The 21,368-nt window shown below is 41.8% G+C and overlaps 1 protein-coding gene across 2 annotated transcripts in view; it reads right to left on the reverse strand.

The window, feature by feature from the left end:
* The window catches only part of large1 (LARGE xylosyl- and glucuronyltransferase 1), a 108,927-nt gene that overhangs the window by 48,451 nt on the left and 39,108 nt on the right, over positions 1–21,368 (reverse strand). For both annotated transcript variants that reach the window (XM_069723007.1, XM_069723009.1), the window contains exons 3-4: positions 13,272–13,570; positions 6,310–6,392 (exon numbers count right to left, since the gene is read on the reverse strand). In XM_069723007.1, the coding sequence (XP_069579108.1) occupies positions 6,310–6,392; positions 13,272–13,570 (382 nt within the window). The remainder of the gene's footprint in view (positions 1–6,309; positions 6,393–13,271; positions 13,571–21,368) is intronic.

Consider the following 21,368-nt stretch of genomic DNA (forward strand, 5'->3'; position numbering starts at 1 on the left):
TCACCACCATCCAATATTGGTTTCCAGCCTTGTCCCTTGTGTTCAGAGATTTCTCCAGATTCTCTGAATCTTTTAATGATATTATGAACCACAGACGATGAAATCCACTAATTCTTTGTAGTTTTACGTTGAGGAACATTATTCTCAGATTGTTGAACTATTTTCCCAAACAGTCTTTCAGAGTGGTGAACCTCTCCCCATCTTCACTGCTAAGAGACTCTGCCTCTCTGAAATCATCTGTTTATACCCAATCATGTTACTGATCTGTTGCCATGGTAAGTTAATGAGTTGAGAGATGTTCAACGAGGTGTTTTTTTGTGTGCATTATACAACAATCCAGTCTTTGTTGCCCCTGTCTCAACTTTTTTTAAATGTGTTATTGCCATCAAATTCAAAAATAAATTTTTCCTAAAACAATACAATCTCTCCATTTCAACATTTGATATGTTGTCTTTTTTTCAATTAAATATGGGTTTATTTTATCAGTAAATTACTTGCATTGTGTTTTCATTTACATTTTACACAGTGTCCCAACTTTTTTGGAGTTAGGGTTGTATTATATATGTGGGTTTGAGTGTGTGGTGAGCCCTGAAGCTGGAAGAGACAAACACACGAGGAAATGATTCATCTGATAGAAGGACTGAAGCGTCATCCAGAGAAGATGGTACAGTTTGTGTCATACGTCAGCTCACACAGAATAGGGGAGTGGGGTGGGGTGTGTGTGTGTGTGTGTGTGTGTGTGTGTGTGTGTGTGTGTGTGTGTGTGTGTGTGTGTGTGTGTGTGTGTGTGTGTGTGTGTGTGTGTGTGTGTGTGTGTGTGTGTGTGTGTGCTTGTGTGTGTGTGTGAGGGGGGAGGGGAGTTGCGGGGTAAAATAGGTATTTAGGAACTCTGAATCAGGTCAAGAGAAAGTGACACTGAGCTGAGGATGTGGGCTCCCCGGGTCGTCTGGTGCTGAATGACTCTGGGAATGAATGTGTCAGCTGCACTTGCTCAATAAGTACCAGAGGCTGCGAGCTGTCAAGAAGCATCAGAACTCAGAAGATCGGAAGAGCTGTCAGCCACAGCAGCGAGAATAGAAAGGGTCTTCACACCCTCTGGACAAACAGCACGATGGGATGATGCCAACGAGGAAGCAAAAACAAGAACGTCCTGATTATCAGAACTGTGCCACGATAATCGAATCAGCTCATCTACACGCTGCAGCGCTGTTTCCTGATTCCACTGAACACTGTCAGAGTGGACAGACTGAGCTTCATATACTGTACATGATCCTTCTGTGGGATCTGAAAGTGGAGAGAACAGTTTCAGATTCACCGACGGTGCTGATCAGGCGTGAGCAGCAGCGGTTACACCTGATGCTTCATTTGCCTTCCTCTACGTGGGACTGATGACGAAACAATGAGCCCCTGATCACAGACATGGAAACGACCTCTAATCCCTCCAACATATACAACATCTCCTTTATACCTCTTTTAGCCATTTGGGGTCTCACAGTGCTCGTTCTCTGTATTTTTGCAGTTGTTTGGGGCCTTTAAGTGGTTTAATGTCTCTTTATAGATGCTTTAATAAAAGATATGTACAGGCAGTCAAACAGAGCCTGTGGCCCCTCGGCTTGTTCCAGGAAGCCCCTTCAGTACCTGCCCATCCTGAACACCAGTTAAGGGTCCTACTGTAACGACTTCGGGATGCTTCTGAATTTTTGCACATAACTATTTGAGTCTATTAGACAGTGTGAAATGATGTCATAATTTATATGTGAGTTGTGGTCACATTTGTGTTTTGTGAGGTCACGGTGACCTTTGACCCCCAAAATCGAATCAGTTCATCTTTAAGTCCAAGTGAGCATTTCTACCAAGTTTTAAGAAATTCCCTGGCGGTGTTGCTGAGATGTTCTCACGAGAACACGATGGGCACATGAACATAATCCCTCTGGCTGTCAACAAAAATCAACTTCTTCCTTTCACTTTTTAAAGCTGACTGCCAGAATAGTATCAAAAATGTCTAAATTTAGTTTAAGAAAAAAACTGCTGAGTCAATTTTTAATAGTGTCGGTTATTAATCTCATTTCACAGACAGAATGAGTGACATCTATCTCATATATAAAGGAACTATTACTAGAAAGGACTGCAGGAGCAAGACTTGAGTCAGCCCACCATGACTGAATGAATGAATGGATGTAGGAAGCAGAAACACTGATGATGACTGATATTGTCTTAATGAGGTCAGTATCTACATAGGATGAACTGCAGTGCTGCTCCTCTTGTGTGAAGCAGGTTTTTTCTCCGAAACCTTCAGTGGTAAAATAAAAAAAAACAAATACGTTTGGTGTTGTTTTGTTTTTTTTATGAAGAAAATAACAATCTTTTTAAATTTTTGACATTGTAGTGAGGATGAAGAAAACCTCCCATTTCTTTAATGATTTATTGAGCTGAAGGCTGTCAATCATAACTTTGTTTTTCCGTGCAGTCATGAAACATTGTATTTTTGGGGCTCATTTAGACTTATGCAAGTCTTAATACAACAAAGTTGGTTGTTTGCAAACATCAACCAGCAGTGAGGTCGCCCGTTGGTTTGTGAATGTTATGAAGGCATTTGGAATTTGGTCGGCGCCATCTCGTTAGTTCGGAGCGGTTTGGAACAGGAAGTGCCCATATTTAGACCAGCTGGGGGAGGAGCCAGCGGTGGATCTGACTGATGTGGTTGGAAACCTGTTAATCAAACAGACACGCCCCCAAAAACAGGTCTTCTTGAATCTTCTTTTCTAATGAATGAGGGATTATTTTCAGATGGACCTCCAGAAAACTAAGAAGAAGGAGTGACTTTAGCTAACAACACCGAGATAACTGATGGACACATTTTATTCACTTTGGATTTGATGAGAGAAGTTGAATGGGAGTCTATGGAGCCGGAGGCTTTTTGGAGCCGACCTCTAGTGGCACTCGCTGGTATTGAAGCTGAAGACACTTCTGCATCAGAACCATTTTTCAGACCTGGAAGTTACGAACACTTTAATATCCAGTCTGTGATTTTATATCCAGTCTGTAGTTTTATATCCAGTAAGTAGTTTGTCATCACCCTCCACTGATCCATGACAGTTTTGGATCTGGTGCCACATTGGAAAGTGGAAAAGATGGTGGTTGTAGTTAAAAGAAACCATTGCTGACTGTTGGAAGGAGACGGGAGGTGAACTTTAACACCGCAGTCCTGTAAAAGCATCACGCTACTATGATAACAACAGTTATCATTCACACGGGGAGCTCCTTGTCTGGAGCACATTTTCAGAGGTCATTTAGAGCTTTTAGACGGATGACTGATGCCGTCGTGTCTCTGCTGCGGGCGTACAGTGGACAGATGCTGCTGGACACATCGGAGTGATGAGGAGCGCCGCTGTCTGACTGAACACAGCACACGGAGGCCGTCTCTCAGGTGGGACCGCATCCGTCTTCCAGTGAGAGCCACTCCACAGAGCTCTCCATCACTGAGGCGCGACATGAACTCAGTCTGGCACAGATGTGATTTACAGAGGAGGCTAAACAGCACACGACTGAAATGAAATGACAGAACAGCAGACTAACTACACGGAGGGAACCGGCACATCTGCTCAATCTTGCTTTACAGGGATTTATAGCAAGTTCAATATTTCATTACAGGTGAACAACACAGGGCAGAAATACAGCCGCATGTCAGACTGTGTTGGACCACTGACGTCCCGGTCCGCTTTGCCAGTCCTGCAGCAGGACGGCCCACGCTATCAGATGACAGGCCAGCAGGCTGACCTCTCAGGCATCTGTCCGCTCACATGTTTGTCACTCAGTGGCAGAACAACAGTGAGTCAACATTGAAATATCCCCTCTGATTAAACAGGGCCTGCAGGGGTGAGACCATTAGCTCTGCTGCTGGTGGTCCGTCCAACAGAGAAGTCCGATCTGTCCACATCATCACTGTCAGCCGATGGATGTTGGGGTGGGGGCGGGAGGGGGGGTATGTGTACTCTCTGCACGATTATTAACGAGGCTCTTCTGGTCCGAACAGGGATGGTGAGGTTTAGAAGTTTAAGACTTCCATTAACAGTTTGAAGCTCACTGTCTGGGCTTCATTTTCCACTCCCTACTTCCTCTACGTTAACAACACAGAGACACTTTCCTGTTTACATACTTTTATAAGGGCACTGTATATTATGGGGGGGGTTGGGGGAAGGGTTTGGGGGCTACATGTATTTCTGGAACAAGTGTTCCAGTTAAAGTCATGCTGCACCGTAATCACAGATGTAGGTTTTAATCAGCCGTTCATGCTAAAGACAACTGCTGTGTTTCAGATGACAGACTTCCATCGGTACACTAATAAATAGTCTCTAACATGTCAGGACTCTTACTGTGTCGTGCAGGAGTTTAGACAGAGTCGTGTTGTTTCTAATCTCACACTGCTGTTCTGGACTGACAGGAAATGACATCATCATGTGAACACATCAGCCTCCAAAATATCTGCAGCTTTAATTATTTTACCCAGAAATCAGTGTGTTTTTGTGTCCTCTGTTTAACACTCAATAAACACACTGATTCTTCTGTCCAGCAGCAGCAGTGGAGAAGAAACACTTTGTTTTCAGGAACAGCTGCAGCTTCCTCACACGCTTTTAATTTGAAAATCCTTTACGTTGGTGGTCCCGCCCCTTCCTGTGTGGAGCCAAGATGGCGACCCTTTAGGGTGGAAAGTGTCCAGAGTTTCACACTTCTTCTATGTTGGAACGTTCTGAGTGCTTCGTCCTGGTACTTGTAGTGAACTCATGTTTCTGTACTGACAGAGAGAACAGCTGAAGAAATGATGTCATTAAAGAGAATAAGCTCAGCTGTTCCAAGCAGTAAACACAATATATGTGTGTGTGTCCTGGTTTGAATGAATTGTGACCATCAGACAAACGGATGTACTTTAATTCAGATGCAATAGAGCAATAAAGAGGGGCTTGGCTCTCTGATCATATCAAATGATAAATGGAATATTCTGACAGTGAGTATTGCAGCAGCAGTTAAAGCTAAATTTATATTTATCATTAACATCAGATCTAAACTGCAGCTCTGGAGCTAATTAACAGGTAGAGCTGTTAGTAGCTGCAGCTGAATTCACACTAATGGATCCTCCATCACCATAACATAACATAAGATTCATTATTCATGTTCAGACTGATGGCACACGCCAAACACCAACTCATGTTTCCACTGTTTAACAGTTAATTGTTTGTATGTGAGATCAGTGGGAAATCAGCGGGATCACAGTGAACCGGCTTCGTCAGCGGCTCCAGCTCCTCTGGATAACGAGACGATCCTCTTCTGTTAAATACTCCTGTTGATGTGATTGTTATTAAAAACACAACACGGAAATCGTTCTGTTGTTTTACTGAAACCTGAAACATCTGCAGATATTCAGTCTGCATTCAAATGTTGTGTGATGCACGAAACACTGAACTAACAAAATGAACGAGGAGCTGACAGACAAAGACTAGAAATGATGTTTTCTAGAAATGATGTTGATGTGAACCGTTTTCCAGATCAAGTTGTGTTGGTAAATATTATCCCCGGCTTGATTATGTTCACAGGAAACATTTTTGTTCAGTAAATGAAGAGCTTCACTCATCAGACGTGGTGGCGCTGCAGGGAGGTTCTCAGGGTGGATGGAGGGTAAACAGGCTACATTTGGGTGAAGATTCAGTAAGTTGTGTTGAGTGTTTATAGACGCTGCTGTGGGGATTAAGGGAGGATGGGGGATCAGACGGTTTTGCAAAAAGATAACGAGGTACTGTACGTTTTCAGTCAGGATTTCACTGATTCATTTTACTGATAATATTATTGGTGATAAACAACATTTCCTCATAATGCCTCAAGATAAATGAGTCTGTTATTCGAAGGCCGGAGATCTACTTGCTTTAGAACCACGCGTTCTTGTTTACAACCGTCGTGAGAGTTATCGTCACAGAGTTCCCTCTGTACTCTGCGTGTTACTGGACGACTCCACTAGAGGGCGCACCAGTGAAACAATGACACCCTTCGAACATCCAATAAACATGGCGAGAATCGAAGGGATCACTACTTTGCTGATTCTGAGATGACCAGGGGACAAAAGACGCCGTAGGCACTGTCCATACTTCGTATTTTCAGTATTTCCTGTTATCCACAGACACAACGGTATCGACTTTCTTGCAACCGACGCTCCAAACAGCCATCATGCACACGCCAACGCGTAGTTTAAAGCAACTATATCTCGGCCTGGAGACAGGCTTAGTGTGAGAAGAGTAAGAAGGATAAACAATGTTTGTGTACCTGTGGAAAAGGACCGATTTCACCAGTGTCACCACGTCTCGGCTGGCGTTGTAACCTGCACATACGATGGCCACGTGGATGGTCTGAGGAGAGAACAGAGGAGTGAAGGGTTAGACTCAAAAGAGCTGCAGACATTTAGTCACACAGCAGAGGGTGGAATAATATTTAGAGAAGTTGAGGAAAAATGAGAAAAAAATATATGTAATTTGCTGCTATAAAGCACAATGTACTGTTATTTTCAGCACTTCATGGAGCGAAACATTCATTACCTGACATCAAAGTAGCACCAGAAGAATTCTGATCAGTAATTTTAAGTCATCTGCTTCTGGTCTGTTTCCTCACAGCCACACTCTCTGTTGTTTACCCGAAGCATGAAACGCTGCGATGCAGAACCACTGTGATGTCCAAATATTTTATTCAACAGTCCACTTCTGCCTGGCTTATTGTTGATTAACATAAATAAGAGAATAAAACCTCCCCTGGGATATGATTTATTGTGATACATATCAACTAGTTTTAAAGGAAAATGCTGTTTATTTTTTCATTGCCTTGTCTGAATTGCTTACTGCCGTGGAAATGAACCTAACTGCTCATTGAACTACAGAACCGTTCCTGCACTGTGTAATGTACAAAGTTAAAGATGTAATTCAGTCCCTGCAGGAAATCACGATCTTGCGATTACAATAATGAACACAAATTCAAACAAACTCCACAATATTTGCAGGATCTTGTAATCTTTAAAAAAAAATACCTTGATTTTTCCGCAAAAAAGGTCGTCAACAGAAGCTGTGCTGAAAGTGTTAACGGCATAAAGTAAGTCTTTAAAAAAAAGTAAAGCATCTTTATTAATAAAAATAATTCCTCATTTAATCAGAAAGTCTCTGCTCCTGTTTTCATCTCCAAATAAAACTCTGTTCACCAGGAGGAGAAACAGGAAGTGAAATGTGTTCTTCACATTAAAATGATGTGATTAAATGTTTGTGATCAAAGGAAGTGATTCCATATTACTGGATGTTAAATGAGTTTTCTCCACACGTCCAGTTGTCAGAGACGTCTCTTTGTTTGTTTCATCCAGCAGGTCTATGTGTTGAATGAACATGAATTAAACAGCATCTAAAGCTCTTATTTTGACAGCTGATGTCGTCCTTGTTTCTATATTCCAGTCACAGACGGTCTGTTCTGGAAACATACGCAGCTTTTAGGACCTTTTAGGACCTTTTAGGAGCTTTTATCTCCACGGTTCTCTTAAGTTCAATAAATACATAAAAGAATATTAGAACTAAAATAGTTCCGTGATGTGAAGCAGGATTATTATCACAGGAAGTGATTACATATTGTTTATCAGGTAGTGCTTAAAAATAACAAAAACAATTCTTCACTTGTAATGTTTTTCTAATTCCCTCAATTTTACTTCACTTAAAACTCTACAAATTACATCAACATTTTTGAGAAAATCGGACGCAAAATCAAACATTATTGATCAAAACAATCATCCTTTATAGAGGACAGTTAGGACAACAAGTTCTGTTGAGGGCATCATGTCAATCATTTATCAGAATCAATCATTTCATTAATTTTCATTTACATGTGATTTTAAAAAGACAACAAAAGAGGGACTTTCTAGAAAAGGACAGTGCTCGATGTAGTGAAGATGGAAACGTATACACGTACTGATTATTAAGAGCTACGCTCATTTCATCATTTGCATAGGAAACCATTCAAATATTTTGGATCAAACATTTTTACAAAACATTGTTTATCCTATCAAAGGAACGACAGGTTCATCACACTTCTGTAACCAAACCTCCACCTCTGACTGCTGTATTTTGCTGTTCCTACTTCTGCTCATTCCTCTCCATCTTCTACAACATGTGTCTTGCAGCTTTGCATGCCGGTTCTGGACATAAAACTGGACTGTCTCCCTTCTCAGTCAAATATTTCTCCATGCATGACTGCTAGCTTAAAGTGGTGGTTGGAGGACAATATGAGAACGTTATGTTGAACTTTTCCCTCACAGCTCTGGGTTATGACTCCAATTATAGCTCCAAATATATCTCCCCGATGCCAACTCATTTTGTCAAACCCCCACGGGCATTTTCTCTCTCCCTCACAGAGCGTGGAGGCGAATCTCCCCGCAGGGCTCGGGGCAGCTGGGCTAACCCTCCGAACGAGCAGGGGTCACGTCGAAGCGCTGCTGGAGGGGGGCTACAGTTGGACCGCCCTGAGAAGATTCCCCCTCCTGACCCTGAAGGAGCTCCGCTGCTCCACAGCGCCCGGCTGCAGCTCAGAGCTGCGTGTGACTGACAGCTGATGAGGGAGGAAAGTAGAAGATGGTGATAAGAAACCATCTGAGGGCAGATCCTTTTCTCAGAGTGCTGCACACGAATCACAGCGTTGCCAGAGAGGAAGCACGAGGTGTGTCTGTGTGACGGAGCTCTGAAGCTCCGGTTATTACTGCTGCACTCACGAGGGCGTGAAAATAAATCAAAAATGAAATGACGTGATCTTTCCCTGCCAATGCAAAGCCTCCATCCGGGTCAATTTTTAGTCAAATAAATAATATACACTTCTGTTAATTTACCTAATCTATGTATCTATACTTATGTGGAAAAAAAAAGTACAATAGGGAATAAAGAATATGAGGAAATTGACTTTATTTTTTTACATATTTGAAGAAGTAAACACTTGATCCTCCTTAAAACAGTCCGTACAGATAAAGGTGATGTTCTCCAGCAAATGACACAGAAAATGGACTGTTTGTAGTAATGTTGTTGTTGAAATAAATACAAAAAAACAGACCAGTCACAAGTAAAAATAAAGACATCCCTATTAATACACCTTCAAATCCATAAAATTAGAATCAGGTGCTCCAGTTTAGGAGCCAAATATTTAAAACTCCTCAAGGAGTGACAAGTGCAACGTTACTAATTTAAACCTCACGCATTATAGTGGTCTGATGTTTTCTTTGCTATCCAAGTGTGTGGTGTCATCATCATCATCATCATCATCATCATCATCATACCAAGATCTACAAGGTCTTCAGAGAAAACGTGTCTGGTACGAGATTCAAAAACATAATTTCAATGTAAATAAAGCCACAAAAAACATCAGTGGCATTGATTTCACACCAGTTTGTCGAGGACTGGCTGACTCAGCAAATTCAGCTCAAACCATTTGATGCAAGAAGTTCAACATTTAATCTCACATCTCCAGGTAACTTTTGCAACTGTTGGTGTCACAGTTCATCCCAGTCCCTCCAGAAGAACCTCATACAAATGATCATTTTTAATAAACAAATACCAGACCAGTCGGTTTCTTTGCAGCACTCTAGCCAGGCTATAAAATGACCTTCTTTACAAATAAATGGTAACTTTTAGGGAAAACAAAACCAATACACCTGTTACAGATGTACGAGGGCGGCTCAATAAGTTCTGAGACTACTGCTCGCACACGGAGAGCAGCAGCGTGACGTGCACGGAGCAGCCGGAAGATAAAACCCTGATGAGTCACTGCTACAAGTTTCATCTCTTGATCATCATCAGTTCCTGAGTTGCACACGTTTTTGTGAGCAGTAGTCTCAGAACTTATTGATCAACTGTCGTATTATCAGCTGCAGCAGCTGGAGAACCGTCTGCAGAACCGGATTTATATGGAGGCTTCTTCTCTCCAGATCTGTCTGAGCTGACTTCAACTAAACCATCAACATGTGTTTTAGGAAGAAGAAAATCCAGTTTTTAACATTGTTAACTTGTCCATGTGGTGTTTTCTAAATGGGAGCAGCCGATTGGTGGGTGGAGTTAAAGGCCGGGGTTATTTGCATATTCACAGACTGACGCACAGCGAAGGAAAGCGAAGGTTCACAGTTTCCTCTCAGCCTCTTTATGGCATTAAAATATGTAGTTTGCATGAACACAGGGGAGGTTTTAGGGATTTAATGAATGCCCAGAGAGGAACTTGAATTAACATTTCCACATTAGCTGTGATCAGTGTGTTTATTAACAGGCTGCATACTGCAGGCTTTTAAGGTTGTTGTAATTAAACCTCCACTTAAAGAGCTTACACCTGATCCAGGTGTTTTACACAACCATGGCCCCAAATTCAACCTGCACTTGATTTCTAAAAGACTTGAGAAAGCTTTCACAAATGAATGATCTGACCATTTGCAGAGGGATGGTTGGTTTGATGATTTTCAGTCAGGATTTAGAGAACATCAGAAACAGAAGAGGTGAAAGTTTCCAAAGATCTCTTCGGTGCTTCAGACAGTCGACGGTTCTCCTACAAGATGTTTGTTCTGCTTTTAATACAACATTTTAATCAGGAAACGGGAACATGTCACCCGATTCAAGGAACTGTACTAAGCTGGTTTAAATTATATGGATCAGGTCAATTTCAACTTGATCATACCAACGATGAGTCTCCCATGCAAACAAAAGTTAATCATGAGTTCTGTATGTTGGAGCAACAGATGAAAAAATTCAGTCCAAATTCAAACAAGTTTTAAAGACCTGGACGATGTGGAATTTCTCACTTCTAAATTCAGACAGAACGTATTGTAATTGGCCCTGAACACCTCACAAACACGTGAACCATAGAGTCACTGGACATCATTGCCTTGAACTCAAGTATGACTGAAGAACTTGGAGATATTTTTGTCCCATTAACTGACATATAAAACAATTCTGAGGACTTCCTTCTGTCACCTGTGGAATATTCCTGAAATCAGGAACATCCTGTTTTAGAGTAATGCTGAAAAACGTGTCCAATAAGAATGTTTTATATCCGAGATGATTCACACACCTCAGAGTAAAGTATATAAAGTAAGTTAGCACATAGCTGATGAAGACAGCATAATGACTGACAAAAAGCTGCAGGTAGATGTCAACAATGAAGGAAGAAAAGATGATCACATTTTCAGGATAATAACCCGTCCTGAAACTTCATGCGAGTGTCGCACAGAAACGTGACAGCGAACACATCTGATAGGAATACGCAAAGAAAAACACCTTCAGGAAAGCTGGGAAACTACTGGCAGATTCAAACTTCCTGAATCAATAACTAACTAATAACTAAACATTGTTCTTACACAAACAATGTTTCATTCCAATCGCAGGAAGGTCGACAAGAAGCTACAACCTAATTTTCATAGAAACAAGCGGTCGTCGTGGCTGAACAGAAAACACCGTCACACAACAGCTGAGACGACTGCAGGTCTACAAGGTGCAACACTGAAAATAAAAAATATTCAATCACTTCAGTTCTACTGTCACCAAAATCACTTCACACATCAATAATCTCCTGTTAGTTAAACTACAACACACACTTTAGAACAAGTGTTGGCAAACTTCAGAGGGATTTTTGAGGGGAAACGTGTTCACGAACATCTTTTTCAGTGTTGTGTCACCAACATCTCTTCACACGTCAGTGTTCTCCTGCTGTTTTATTTCCAAATAAAACATCCTCAAAATTATATTGAGTGAACAAAACTGTGCTTCCGGAAAGTGATTCTCTGGAATATTGTACGGTCTCAGTGCCCTGACATGATTTGTGTTGTAATTTAAAGCAATATTAAAACTGAGGGGGATTAAAGATTCACAAAAAGTGTTATAAAAGTGACAAGGTTTACAAAAAAAACATCTATAATAACTGTAATGATCATGTATGACTTATGGTCCAATGTATTATTCTCCATCTCCTTTCCCTGATGTTAATTCTGATAGCCTTGCTAACTGTAAATGAGGAGTTATTTGTGTTTTTAAAGCCGGTTTTATTTGCCTTCAGCAGAGCTTCTATCGAGTACTTTAAGTGCAGAGGAATCGCAGGAAATTTGAAAAATTGCAAGTTTGGTTGAATTTTGATGAATTATTGCAATCAAAATATTTCCTAAAGGGACTCACAGGGATTTCAGACTGTGCAATGAAATTAGTCTTTGTGTGATGAAAGAGTGAAACATTTTTAGTTTAAATGGGAGAAAGCTTGGAAATGCTGAAGTGTAGTATTTCCAACATGTATGTGGAACAAGTTCAACAGCCAAAGTCACGTTCATTTAAGATGAACATGAAATAAAGGTCAAATTAACCCTTTGATTTGTGTTTGGAAACATCACAGGTGTCTGCAAACAGCATGCAGTAATCAATGACAGGGATATGTTTCATGTAAATGTCAGACTATGATCTGTCTGGCATGAGCCTCAAAAATATAAAAATGAAAACGTCACCACACTCATAGTCTGAAGTCAAATTTGTGTTCATTACCAGCAAAGTTTAATTTATAACTCTACTATTCAGTATAGACTGTATCTGGGTCCCAATATGTTAATATAAATGTAAGGACACTTATGGTGAAACTATGTTCAGTTTATATGTTTTATATGTAGAAATCAATGGCCAATATGTCATTATCACAGTTTTTACAATTTCTAATATCTCGATTGGCCTCAAAACTCCAGAAACGTCAGGCTACTTCTGTGTGCATGAATTCATCTAAAAGTCATCTTCCAAAACAAGACCAAGATTAAAGTATTTATTGAAAAATGTGAAGATTAGCAAACATGGTCTTAATCCATGTGTCCTTTTCACAGCACAGAGTAAATATCTTCTATCTGTACCGAGACAACGGAGCATCTTATAGGCTGAACGTTCATCCAGGAAACCGGCCTGAGCTGAGTGCTGATCTGCTGGGAGGAGTTATCAGTGTGTGGATCACAGCCTGGTCGTGTCAAAGCTCTCCCATCATCCAGGCAGCAAACACACACCTTCACTGCTGGAGGATCACGTTCACAGGAGCCTGAAGGCTCCTTCAATACGCTCTCCCAACATGCTGATGGAGCCGTGGTTCAGGGAAACGACCTTCAAGGTCACACTGTGTTATTACAGAAGGAAGGCTTTGATTGGTGCGTCACCATGGAAACACTTTGAAGATATAACAAACAGCTCCATGACAAATGTACATGAAACATGTCTCACCTCACACTTGTCCACCACCGGCTGCTGCACGCAGTCGGAGCTGTTTCCTACTGCAGCAGCCTTCTGGCCCTCATTGTCACCGGTGCCTTCCTCCGAATGGGTCCGGCTTTGGTTGCCACGGTGACCGCTGCCTGGAAGGCGTGCAGACGGGCTCCTGGGTGGCCGGCTGAGCTCCCGGCGCAGCGCCCGGTTCTCCTCCTCCACCGCTCGGACCCGCAGCTCTAAAGCCTGCCGCTCGCCGGCTCCGCCCACTGGTGTGGATGACTGAGCTTCCAGTGGAGACAGGGGGAGGGGCTTCACTGCGGGGGGAGGACAAGGAGAAACTGATTTATCATGAGGTCGGTACCAAACCTGAAGAAAATGAATACTGTTAGAGAGCAGGTGGGCGACATGTACAAAGTTGGGGTCATTTTCTATGGCAGTATGAATGATGTGAAATAATGAAGGTGTTTTTCTGAAAACACAAAGTAACTTCTATTGATTGAATTGGAATTGATTCCATGCAAGTCCAGAAATGATTATTGACATGTGTTCATCACTTGAATTCAGTTGATTAAATGTCGACCTATGATGACTTGTGTTGTAATTGGGCCCCAAATAATTAAATACAACTGAATTTGAATTGAACTGAATAAATCTTCATTGTGCATATTATTTGACTGAACTCTGTGAAGCACTTTGTGCTGACAGGACAAAATGAAGCTTGCTGGTTTGTGTGTGTACTTGAGCAAAGATCATTTGTGAAGGAAGCACCCTCACTCCTTAACACAGCGTTAAGAATGTTCTTTTAGTTCCAATAATGTGAGTGAGACATGATCACGTCACATCAGTTTCAGGAGACTCGTTCTCCAGCTGCATCCTAACAATGATTTAAGCTTATAAACTTAACACCTTTTCAACCAGAACCTTCAGATTTTATACAAGAAGCTCATGAAAAATGATTTGGGTCAATGATGGTGCAGCACCAACATGCAGGATGGAATCAACCTGTAGGTCAGTCTACAGTGCTGTGTTAAGGTTTTAGGCATTTTAAGCACATTTTAATCATGAAGAGTAAAGAGAACAAATCTAATCAGATGAATATTTGATGTGAGCTTTGCCTTCGAAACAGCAGCAGTTCTCCTCTCAACACTCGCACAGTTTGAAGGTAACTGGCAGGTAGTTTGTTCTGCATCCTGTCCACGGTTCTCCTGTGGATTCAGTCTGTCTCAGAGTCTCTTCCTCTGATCCAAACTGAGTCCATGATGTTAGGATCCGCTCTCTGTGGGGACCAGACCATCTGTTGCACAACTCCGTCTTGTTTCTGCGGCTGAATGCAGTTCTTTAGGACTGTGGCTGGATGTTTGGGCTCGTTGTCCTGCTACAGAATGAGTTTGGGACCATCAGATGCTTCCTGATGGATTTGTGTGATGGATACAAATCTCAAATATCTAAAATGACAAAACCTTTTGCACAGTACTGTATCAGGATCCAAAACCCGTAAATAAAAAGGATTATTTCGGATCCAAGAACCTTGATCCCAAGTAATATGTCTGTGAAGAATCTCCCTGTGAAACGACTGTCCATAAGAGCTCCACAGCGGTATGTTGGCCATCGGGGATAGCAGGATAAATCCCATTGGGCAAACACGTTGGTAGGCCGGCGTTCTATTAAAAAAGCTTTTGTTTTGGCCGTCTGTCTCTTTACAGTCTCACGGCTCTCATCCAGGGTTGATGTTCTTCCCTTCGTCAAGACTGCTGGTTGTATTAAGTTTGAGCATTGAGTTTGTTTCCCAGAGGAATACTGAGGCCTGTGAAGTCGTTATTTTATTGGCACTATTGGATGTAACTGCTATCAACTGGATTGTAAAATGTATAAGAATATGCAGATCTACCCTCTGATTCAGACCTGCTCTGAGATGTAATGGGATCATCTTTGGCTCATGTTACATCCTTCATTCAAGTTTCATGAAAATCGGGCCGGGTATGTTTTTGGTAAACCTGCTAAAAAACAAACAAACCAAACAGAAAAGATGACCTCCCTGGTGGAGATACAAATGATCTGTATAAACTGAAAAAAGTCAAACAAACTTTGCTTTGATTTGTGGTGGATTTCTCATTAAAAGTAAACCCAAGGAGAGTCTGTTGGAGAATGTGTTGGTTCACATTCAGGAGTTACATCAAAATGTTTGTGAATCTCAGGACGCAAAGTACACAGATATCTTTCAATCAATAGCGTCAGTGCTAACAGCAGCGCTCCGTGTATCTGATCCGAGTCGGCAGCAATTTCCTCTGCTCCCCTCCGACTGCTTCAAATATGAACAAGCAGCCCTGAGACGAGCCTTTAGAGGGAGAGTGAAGCTGTCTCTCCCTCCACTACTACGTAGGAGCCTCCGGTCCCAGAGGAGCGGGGACGGCCTTGGTTGAAGATCATTAAGGAACACAATAGGTTCTCCGTTGAGGAGCTCGCTGGGGAAAACGGACCGCCTTGGAGAGCTCCTCGCTCGGCAGTCTGTCAGGATTACGCATTACAGCTCCAATTACGCGTATCGATCTACGTTGGGAAATAGATGGCTTTCCAGTACGATACCATCTGTCATCTCACACAAAAAAACATTTCCTTTCACCCAACGAGGTGAGTCTTGGTCTCCTCCTGAGACGAGCTGCACTGGACGGGTTCTGAGGATGTTCTGGAGAGGAATTAACCAGAGAGTTTCATCCTGAAAGAAAAAGGTTCTCAGGCCTTTTACAGTTTGCATTCGCGCTGACAATCGTAACTGTGAAATGACGTGTCGGTGTAGTTGCTGCCGGAACGCTTTCCAAGGGAGGAAATCAGGTTTTCAGTCATTCAGGACAACCAATAAAAACTAATGGAACGGTTTCAATTTGTCATTTTAAGATGTATTAACTGATTCACAAAATCAACTTGAAGCCTTGTTATGATCTTCTACCATTTGCACTGTCAGTTACAGCATTAAGCGTTAATACAAACTCAACACTTCCTGTATTATTTCAAATTAAAAACCCAGAATAATTCAGAACAACCTGCAGAGATTCAAACAACATCACACCACTGCGTAGCCCGGAGCAGTCAAAAGTCTCTCTGCTGTTTTCAAAGGCTTCGATAGAAGCTGTAGTTTACCTGCTTACTGTTCACTCTGTTTTAAACATGGTGGTTGCTCCTGTGTTCAACCAATCACTGCACACTTACATCACCACAGTTCCTATGGTAACGGGTGAGAGTACCAGGCAGAGGTAGGAGCTAAAAAAAACGTACTACAAAAGAGAGTTATAGGAACTTAAGAGGTTCTAAGTTAAGTTAAATAGTTCCTGTGGTCTGAAAACAGCCAGTAAACTCCAACATTTAAGAGCTCACATTCTCAATTTGTTTTTGTTAAGACTCAGAACAAACAGCAGAAATTTGACTGAATTCATAGGTCTTGGCTCGGTTTGATCTCCAACCATGTGTGTTAATGAAGCAGCGCATTTTTGTTAAATTTCAGATATTCTGTCCCGTGTGGCCAGAAGATTTAAAGCCAGCCAGCATATAGATTGGTCCTTTCAAGCATGGAGGGCCTTTAAGCCTTCCCAGAGAACCAAAGCACCTTCTGGACTCTGTTTCGCTCAAACTGTAATTAATTTGCAGAGTGGATTTGCTGGGCCTAATCCCGCTGAACTGGACTCAATGACCATTTGTTTGTGCTGCTCAGAGATTGCATATGGCATTTTCAGGGCAGCAGATGCACCTGGTCGTCGGCACGGCCAAGTCAATTCATTTGGCTTTTAGATATTTGTCAGATCATTCACATGCAAACAAAAAGCCTCAGCAAAGCACACGAAGCCCGTTTTCCCAGCAGAGGAGGAAACTCGTGTCAGCTGAGTATAACAAGCTGTTCTTCAGATCAAGAGATTTTCACACTGATCACATTAATGAGGGGTTATAAAATTAAAATTCATCTACAATATAAAAAGAAAAGCATACTTCATTTAATTATCTGTGTTTGATAATATCCATCACAATGACATCCAGCTCAAAGTACTTTACACATTCCAAGTACCAATATTTAAGATGGAGAGAAATTTTGTTTTCTGTTTTCTTGAATTTTATTTTGGTGGATTGTCTGTAAATATTTATATATTCAGCTGTAACAATTGAAAAAAAAAAAACAGTGGGAAAAATGTGAATTTGAATGTTCACCTGGCAGACAGCTTGAAACTCCTCCACACACAAGTACACAGCCGGCCGCCATTTTGTCTAAACGCTTGAATGAGGAGGATGGAGGGAACAACATCAACACATAGTATTCAATATTAACCTCAAACATGCCATAAACATAACTCTGGACTGGAGGTAAAAGAGATCAACACTAAGAAAAGAATACAAGAGAATTGCAAAACTGTTCAGAGTCAATTTTGAGCTTTTACCGTCTAATAATGGTATTTCAGGAATGTCTGGAATCGTAAACACAAAATTCAAAGAAAATCTTGAATGTTGAGACGATGTACGCAACAGAAGAGTGAATTAGAGCACTGCATTGGAAAAGAGCTCCCACAATAGACTGAACAGAAAAAACAGTTGGTTGGAAACAGTAAGGTTGGATTTGGATTTGAAGGAACCTGAAGTGGCTGCCAGTAATATTTGACAATTTCAACTGTAAAAATATCAGATATAAACCAGACTGCAACTTCTGAAAAAGAAAACAGATATCAATCAGATAGCGGGGGAACTTAAAGGACTGTATGTGGATGTTTTAAGTGTTTGTGAAACGTGTGCACAGTCCAATAACGGCTGACTTCCTTCCTCAGCTTCATCCTGCATCGTCTCTCTGACTCCCTCAGATCCCAATCCTTCCACTCTCTCTGGAATCTCCACAAGATAAATCACACAAACCGGAGTGACACACACTTTCAGACAGTCGGTCCTCACAGACATCTGCCTCCTTCCACACCTGCACACACCTGAACATCAGTGCAGAGTGGGAGGAGCTGAGTTTTAGCCGATTCATCATGACGTCATTTACAGCATCCTGATGCTTTTGGTTTTCATCCAAGTGAGAAGTGAAAACAGGACGACACATTAGAGCCGAGGCTGTATAAACCTTAAAACACCTGACGAGTCAGGTGAGAAGAAAACTGTTTAGTCAGATTATATAAAGTACTTTTTTTTGCAGGGTTTTTAATCTCTCATTAGAACTTTAGCACTTGAACCGGGTCAAACTCAAACTGAGCACTTCATGTTTGACTCTGATTCAGTCACAAAGTAAATAAAATCCAAACATGATTCAGCAGCAGGTTGCAGTTTAAAGATCACACACAGCTGCTGTCCATCCAGGCTGTTGTCAACGTTTCCACAGACCCACCTCCGCTCTGCACTTCGTCTGGACTCTACGGTCTGCACATGCGTTGGATGGAAACGTTGGTTTTGTCCGGGACAAACATTTGGCAGGAGACATCTGTGACATCACACAGATACCTCTGAAGAAAACATACGAAGGGCTGAAGTCACGAAAGCGGCAAAGCTGAAGCAGGAAGTGGGTTTGAAAACTGACGTGTCAGCAGAGAACAGTTTGATTGGTTCACCAGTTGCTCCAACGTTTGATTAACCGGCAGGTTTGTTTACGACCCGTCTGATTATCGGACTGCTCGTGTTTCTTCACCTGTCAAACTGAAATTAAAACCTAACTGTCCCTTTATTGAAGCCTTCAGCCAAATACCAGACTAGAGCTTTATTAGGCGAGTACGGTACCATCCCAGTCTTACCGACCCCAGGGGAGTTTTGATGAGAGCCCTGTAGCAGCCATACTGAGGCAGAGCTGGTAGGTGTGTGTGTGTGTGTGTGTGTGTGTGTGTGTGTGTGTGTGTGTGTGTGTGTGTGTGTGTGTGTGTGTGTGTGTGTGTGTGTGTGTGTGTGTGTGTGTGTGTGTGTGTGTGTGTGTGTGTGTGTGTGTGTGTGTGTGTCGGGACACGTGGATTGTGTCAGCTGACCGGTCTCTGCGCTGACAGTGCTGATATGACCCGGACGGCATCACGCAGTGACTCACCGCAGCACCATAATGAAAGCAGATGGGTCGGTGACCCTGAACGTCGTTGGCTGGTTTGATGGATGGTGTTCTGCTCGACAGCTGCTAACACATCTCAACCGCACACCACCACTTTATTTATTCATGCTATATTGCATCCCGACAAAATATATCGTGTCGACAATCGATCAGGTTTACTCTACCTTATGACCACTGAGTGTGAACACCGAGGCCTTTTGTTTGTTTGTTTGTTTGTCTAGTTTAAATGTTTCACAGGCACCAGGACATTACTGAACATGTTTTGTGTATTCAGAAATTGTTATGACGAGTATTTACTGCTTTAGCATTGAATTTATCTAATTTCTATAACTTACAGTTTGTAGAATTGTTTGGCGAGGCTGCTTTCCTGATGAATACCAAGCAACATGTGAAAAACATGGAACATGTTATGCTCATTTAGATTTTTTTAAGGAAAAACAACAAATTGTTTTGTTTTAATGTTTCTTTAAGAAACATGTATTCAAAGCACAATGTTGCTAACAGAAAGCTTGAAACAGTTGAACCAGTGATTAACTGGTATTATGGTGTACAACTGTTTTGTATTAGTTCTGTACTTTACTTTACGATTGTGGATCGTAAAAACAAAAGGATCTGAGGTTGACTCACTGTGATGATCAGAGTTTACACGTTCACCCTCAGATATATCAGGATCTGTGGGTTTAAAGCCTTTGACAGATCAGGATTGTAAAATTATAGAATGGCAGCATCATTGCACTCATACCCACTGACGCTGGTCACTGATCAACAGAGTATCACGGCAAAGCGTGAAATAGACACGCTGGTCCACTACAGCAAAACGTCAATGTCATGTGATGTTTAGTCATATTCCAGACAGCCATGGGGGACGATGAAGTTTGAGTCCAGGAGGAAACAACGTTTTTCATGAGCTGTTTTTCGTTTCTAAACTCCAAGCATGTTTTTATATTTTCCCTATACCCCAACCAGGTGTCTTTAATAGAAGTTTCATTTCCCTTCAAATCGCATGGCTCTAAGCATGCAATAGGTTTAATTTCCGTCAAGTACAGGAAAACATGTAGCTTTCATGCCTAAACAGCCTAAAGCGTGGCCATGTCACGTTTTGCTGTATTGGACCGGCGTGTCCATGTCATGTTTCGCTGTATTGGACCGGCGTGTCCATGTCACACTTTGCTGTGAAACCGGGTTGTATTTATTGGTCCGCCCGGCTGAGCAAATGTGAACACAAACAAGGTTTCCTAAATATACCCACAGTGAAGAAAACTGAAGCGTGAGCAACAGTCTGGAGGAGCCAAACGAAATCAACACAAAGACACAGATTTAGTCACCAGGTAAAGTTTCCTGTAAAAATATTGTTCCTAATGAGGAGGCTTTTAAAAACAATTTCATCGATTTGTGTTGTTGTTTATCCATAAACGTTATACAAAGTGCAGTAAAGAGAAACATTTTAAACGAGATGAATATTTGGTGAGAGCTGCTGTTGCCTTTCATGTGTCCTCGGTTCAGCTGTTTCTTGGCGGGGAGGTCGTTCAGCATCCTGGAGAAGTGTCCTCAGTTCTTCTGTCTCTTCATGTGATCCAGGCCGACTCCATAATGCTGAGATCGGAGCTCTGTGGGGGGTCAGACCATCTGTTGCACGACAACTTGTTGTTTTTATGACTGGTTGGATGTTTGCGTATTGATGTTAGGGACGATCAGTCCTCCCTGCTTGTATTGCTTGGGGAATAAGAATCTAAACAAACTTAAAACCTTTGCACAGTACTGTGGACATATCCAGTTCCATATCCCCCTACTGATTCTCAACTCTTTCCTGCTACGATCTGGGAAAATACTTGGGCATAAATTTGCAAGATATAATTACTGGCCGCTTTTCCATGGTGACATAACAAAGTTTCCACAAACACAAATGTCCCAATTATTGGGAAAAAGGCAACTGTTTGTTTTGCTTGAGGCACCAAATCCCGTCATATTCATGAGGGCAGTGTAAATAAATGATGTGTTGGACCTTTCAGTCAATATGGCTGTTCACCTCCCGAGTAAGCAAATTCAGCCAACACTTTTTA

The sequence above is a fragment of the Brachyistius frenatus genome, unplaced genomic scaffold (assembly GCF_029030835.1).
Source record: "Brachyistius frenatus isolate BFR_SWC_R1_liver_20210118 unplaced genomic scaffold, ASM2903083v1 Contig_312, whole genome shotgun sequence".
Lineage (NCBI taxonomy): Eukaryota > Metazoa > Chordata > Actinopteri > Embiotocidae > Brachyistius > Brachyistius frenatus.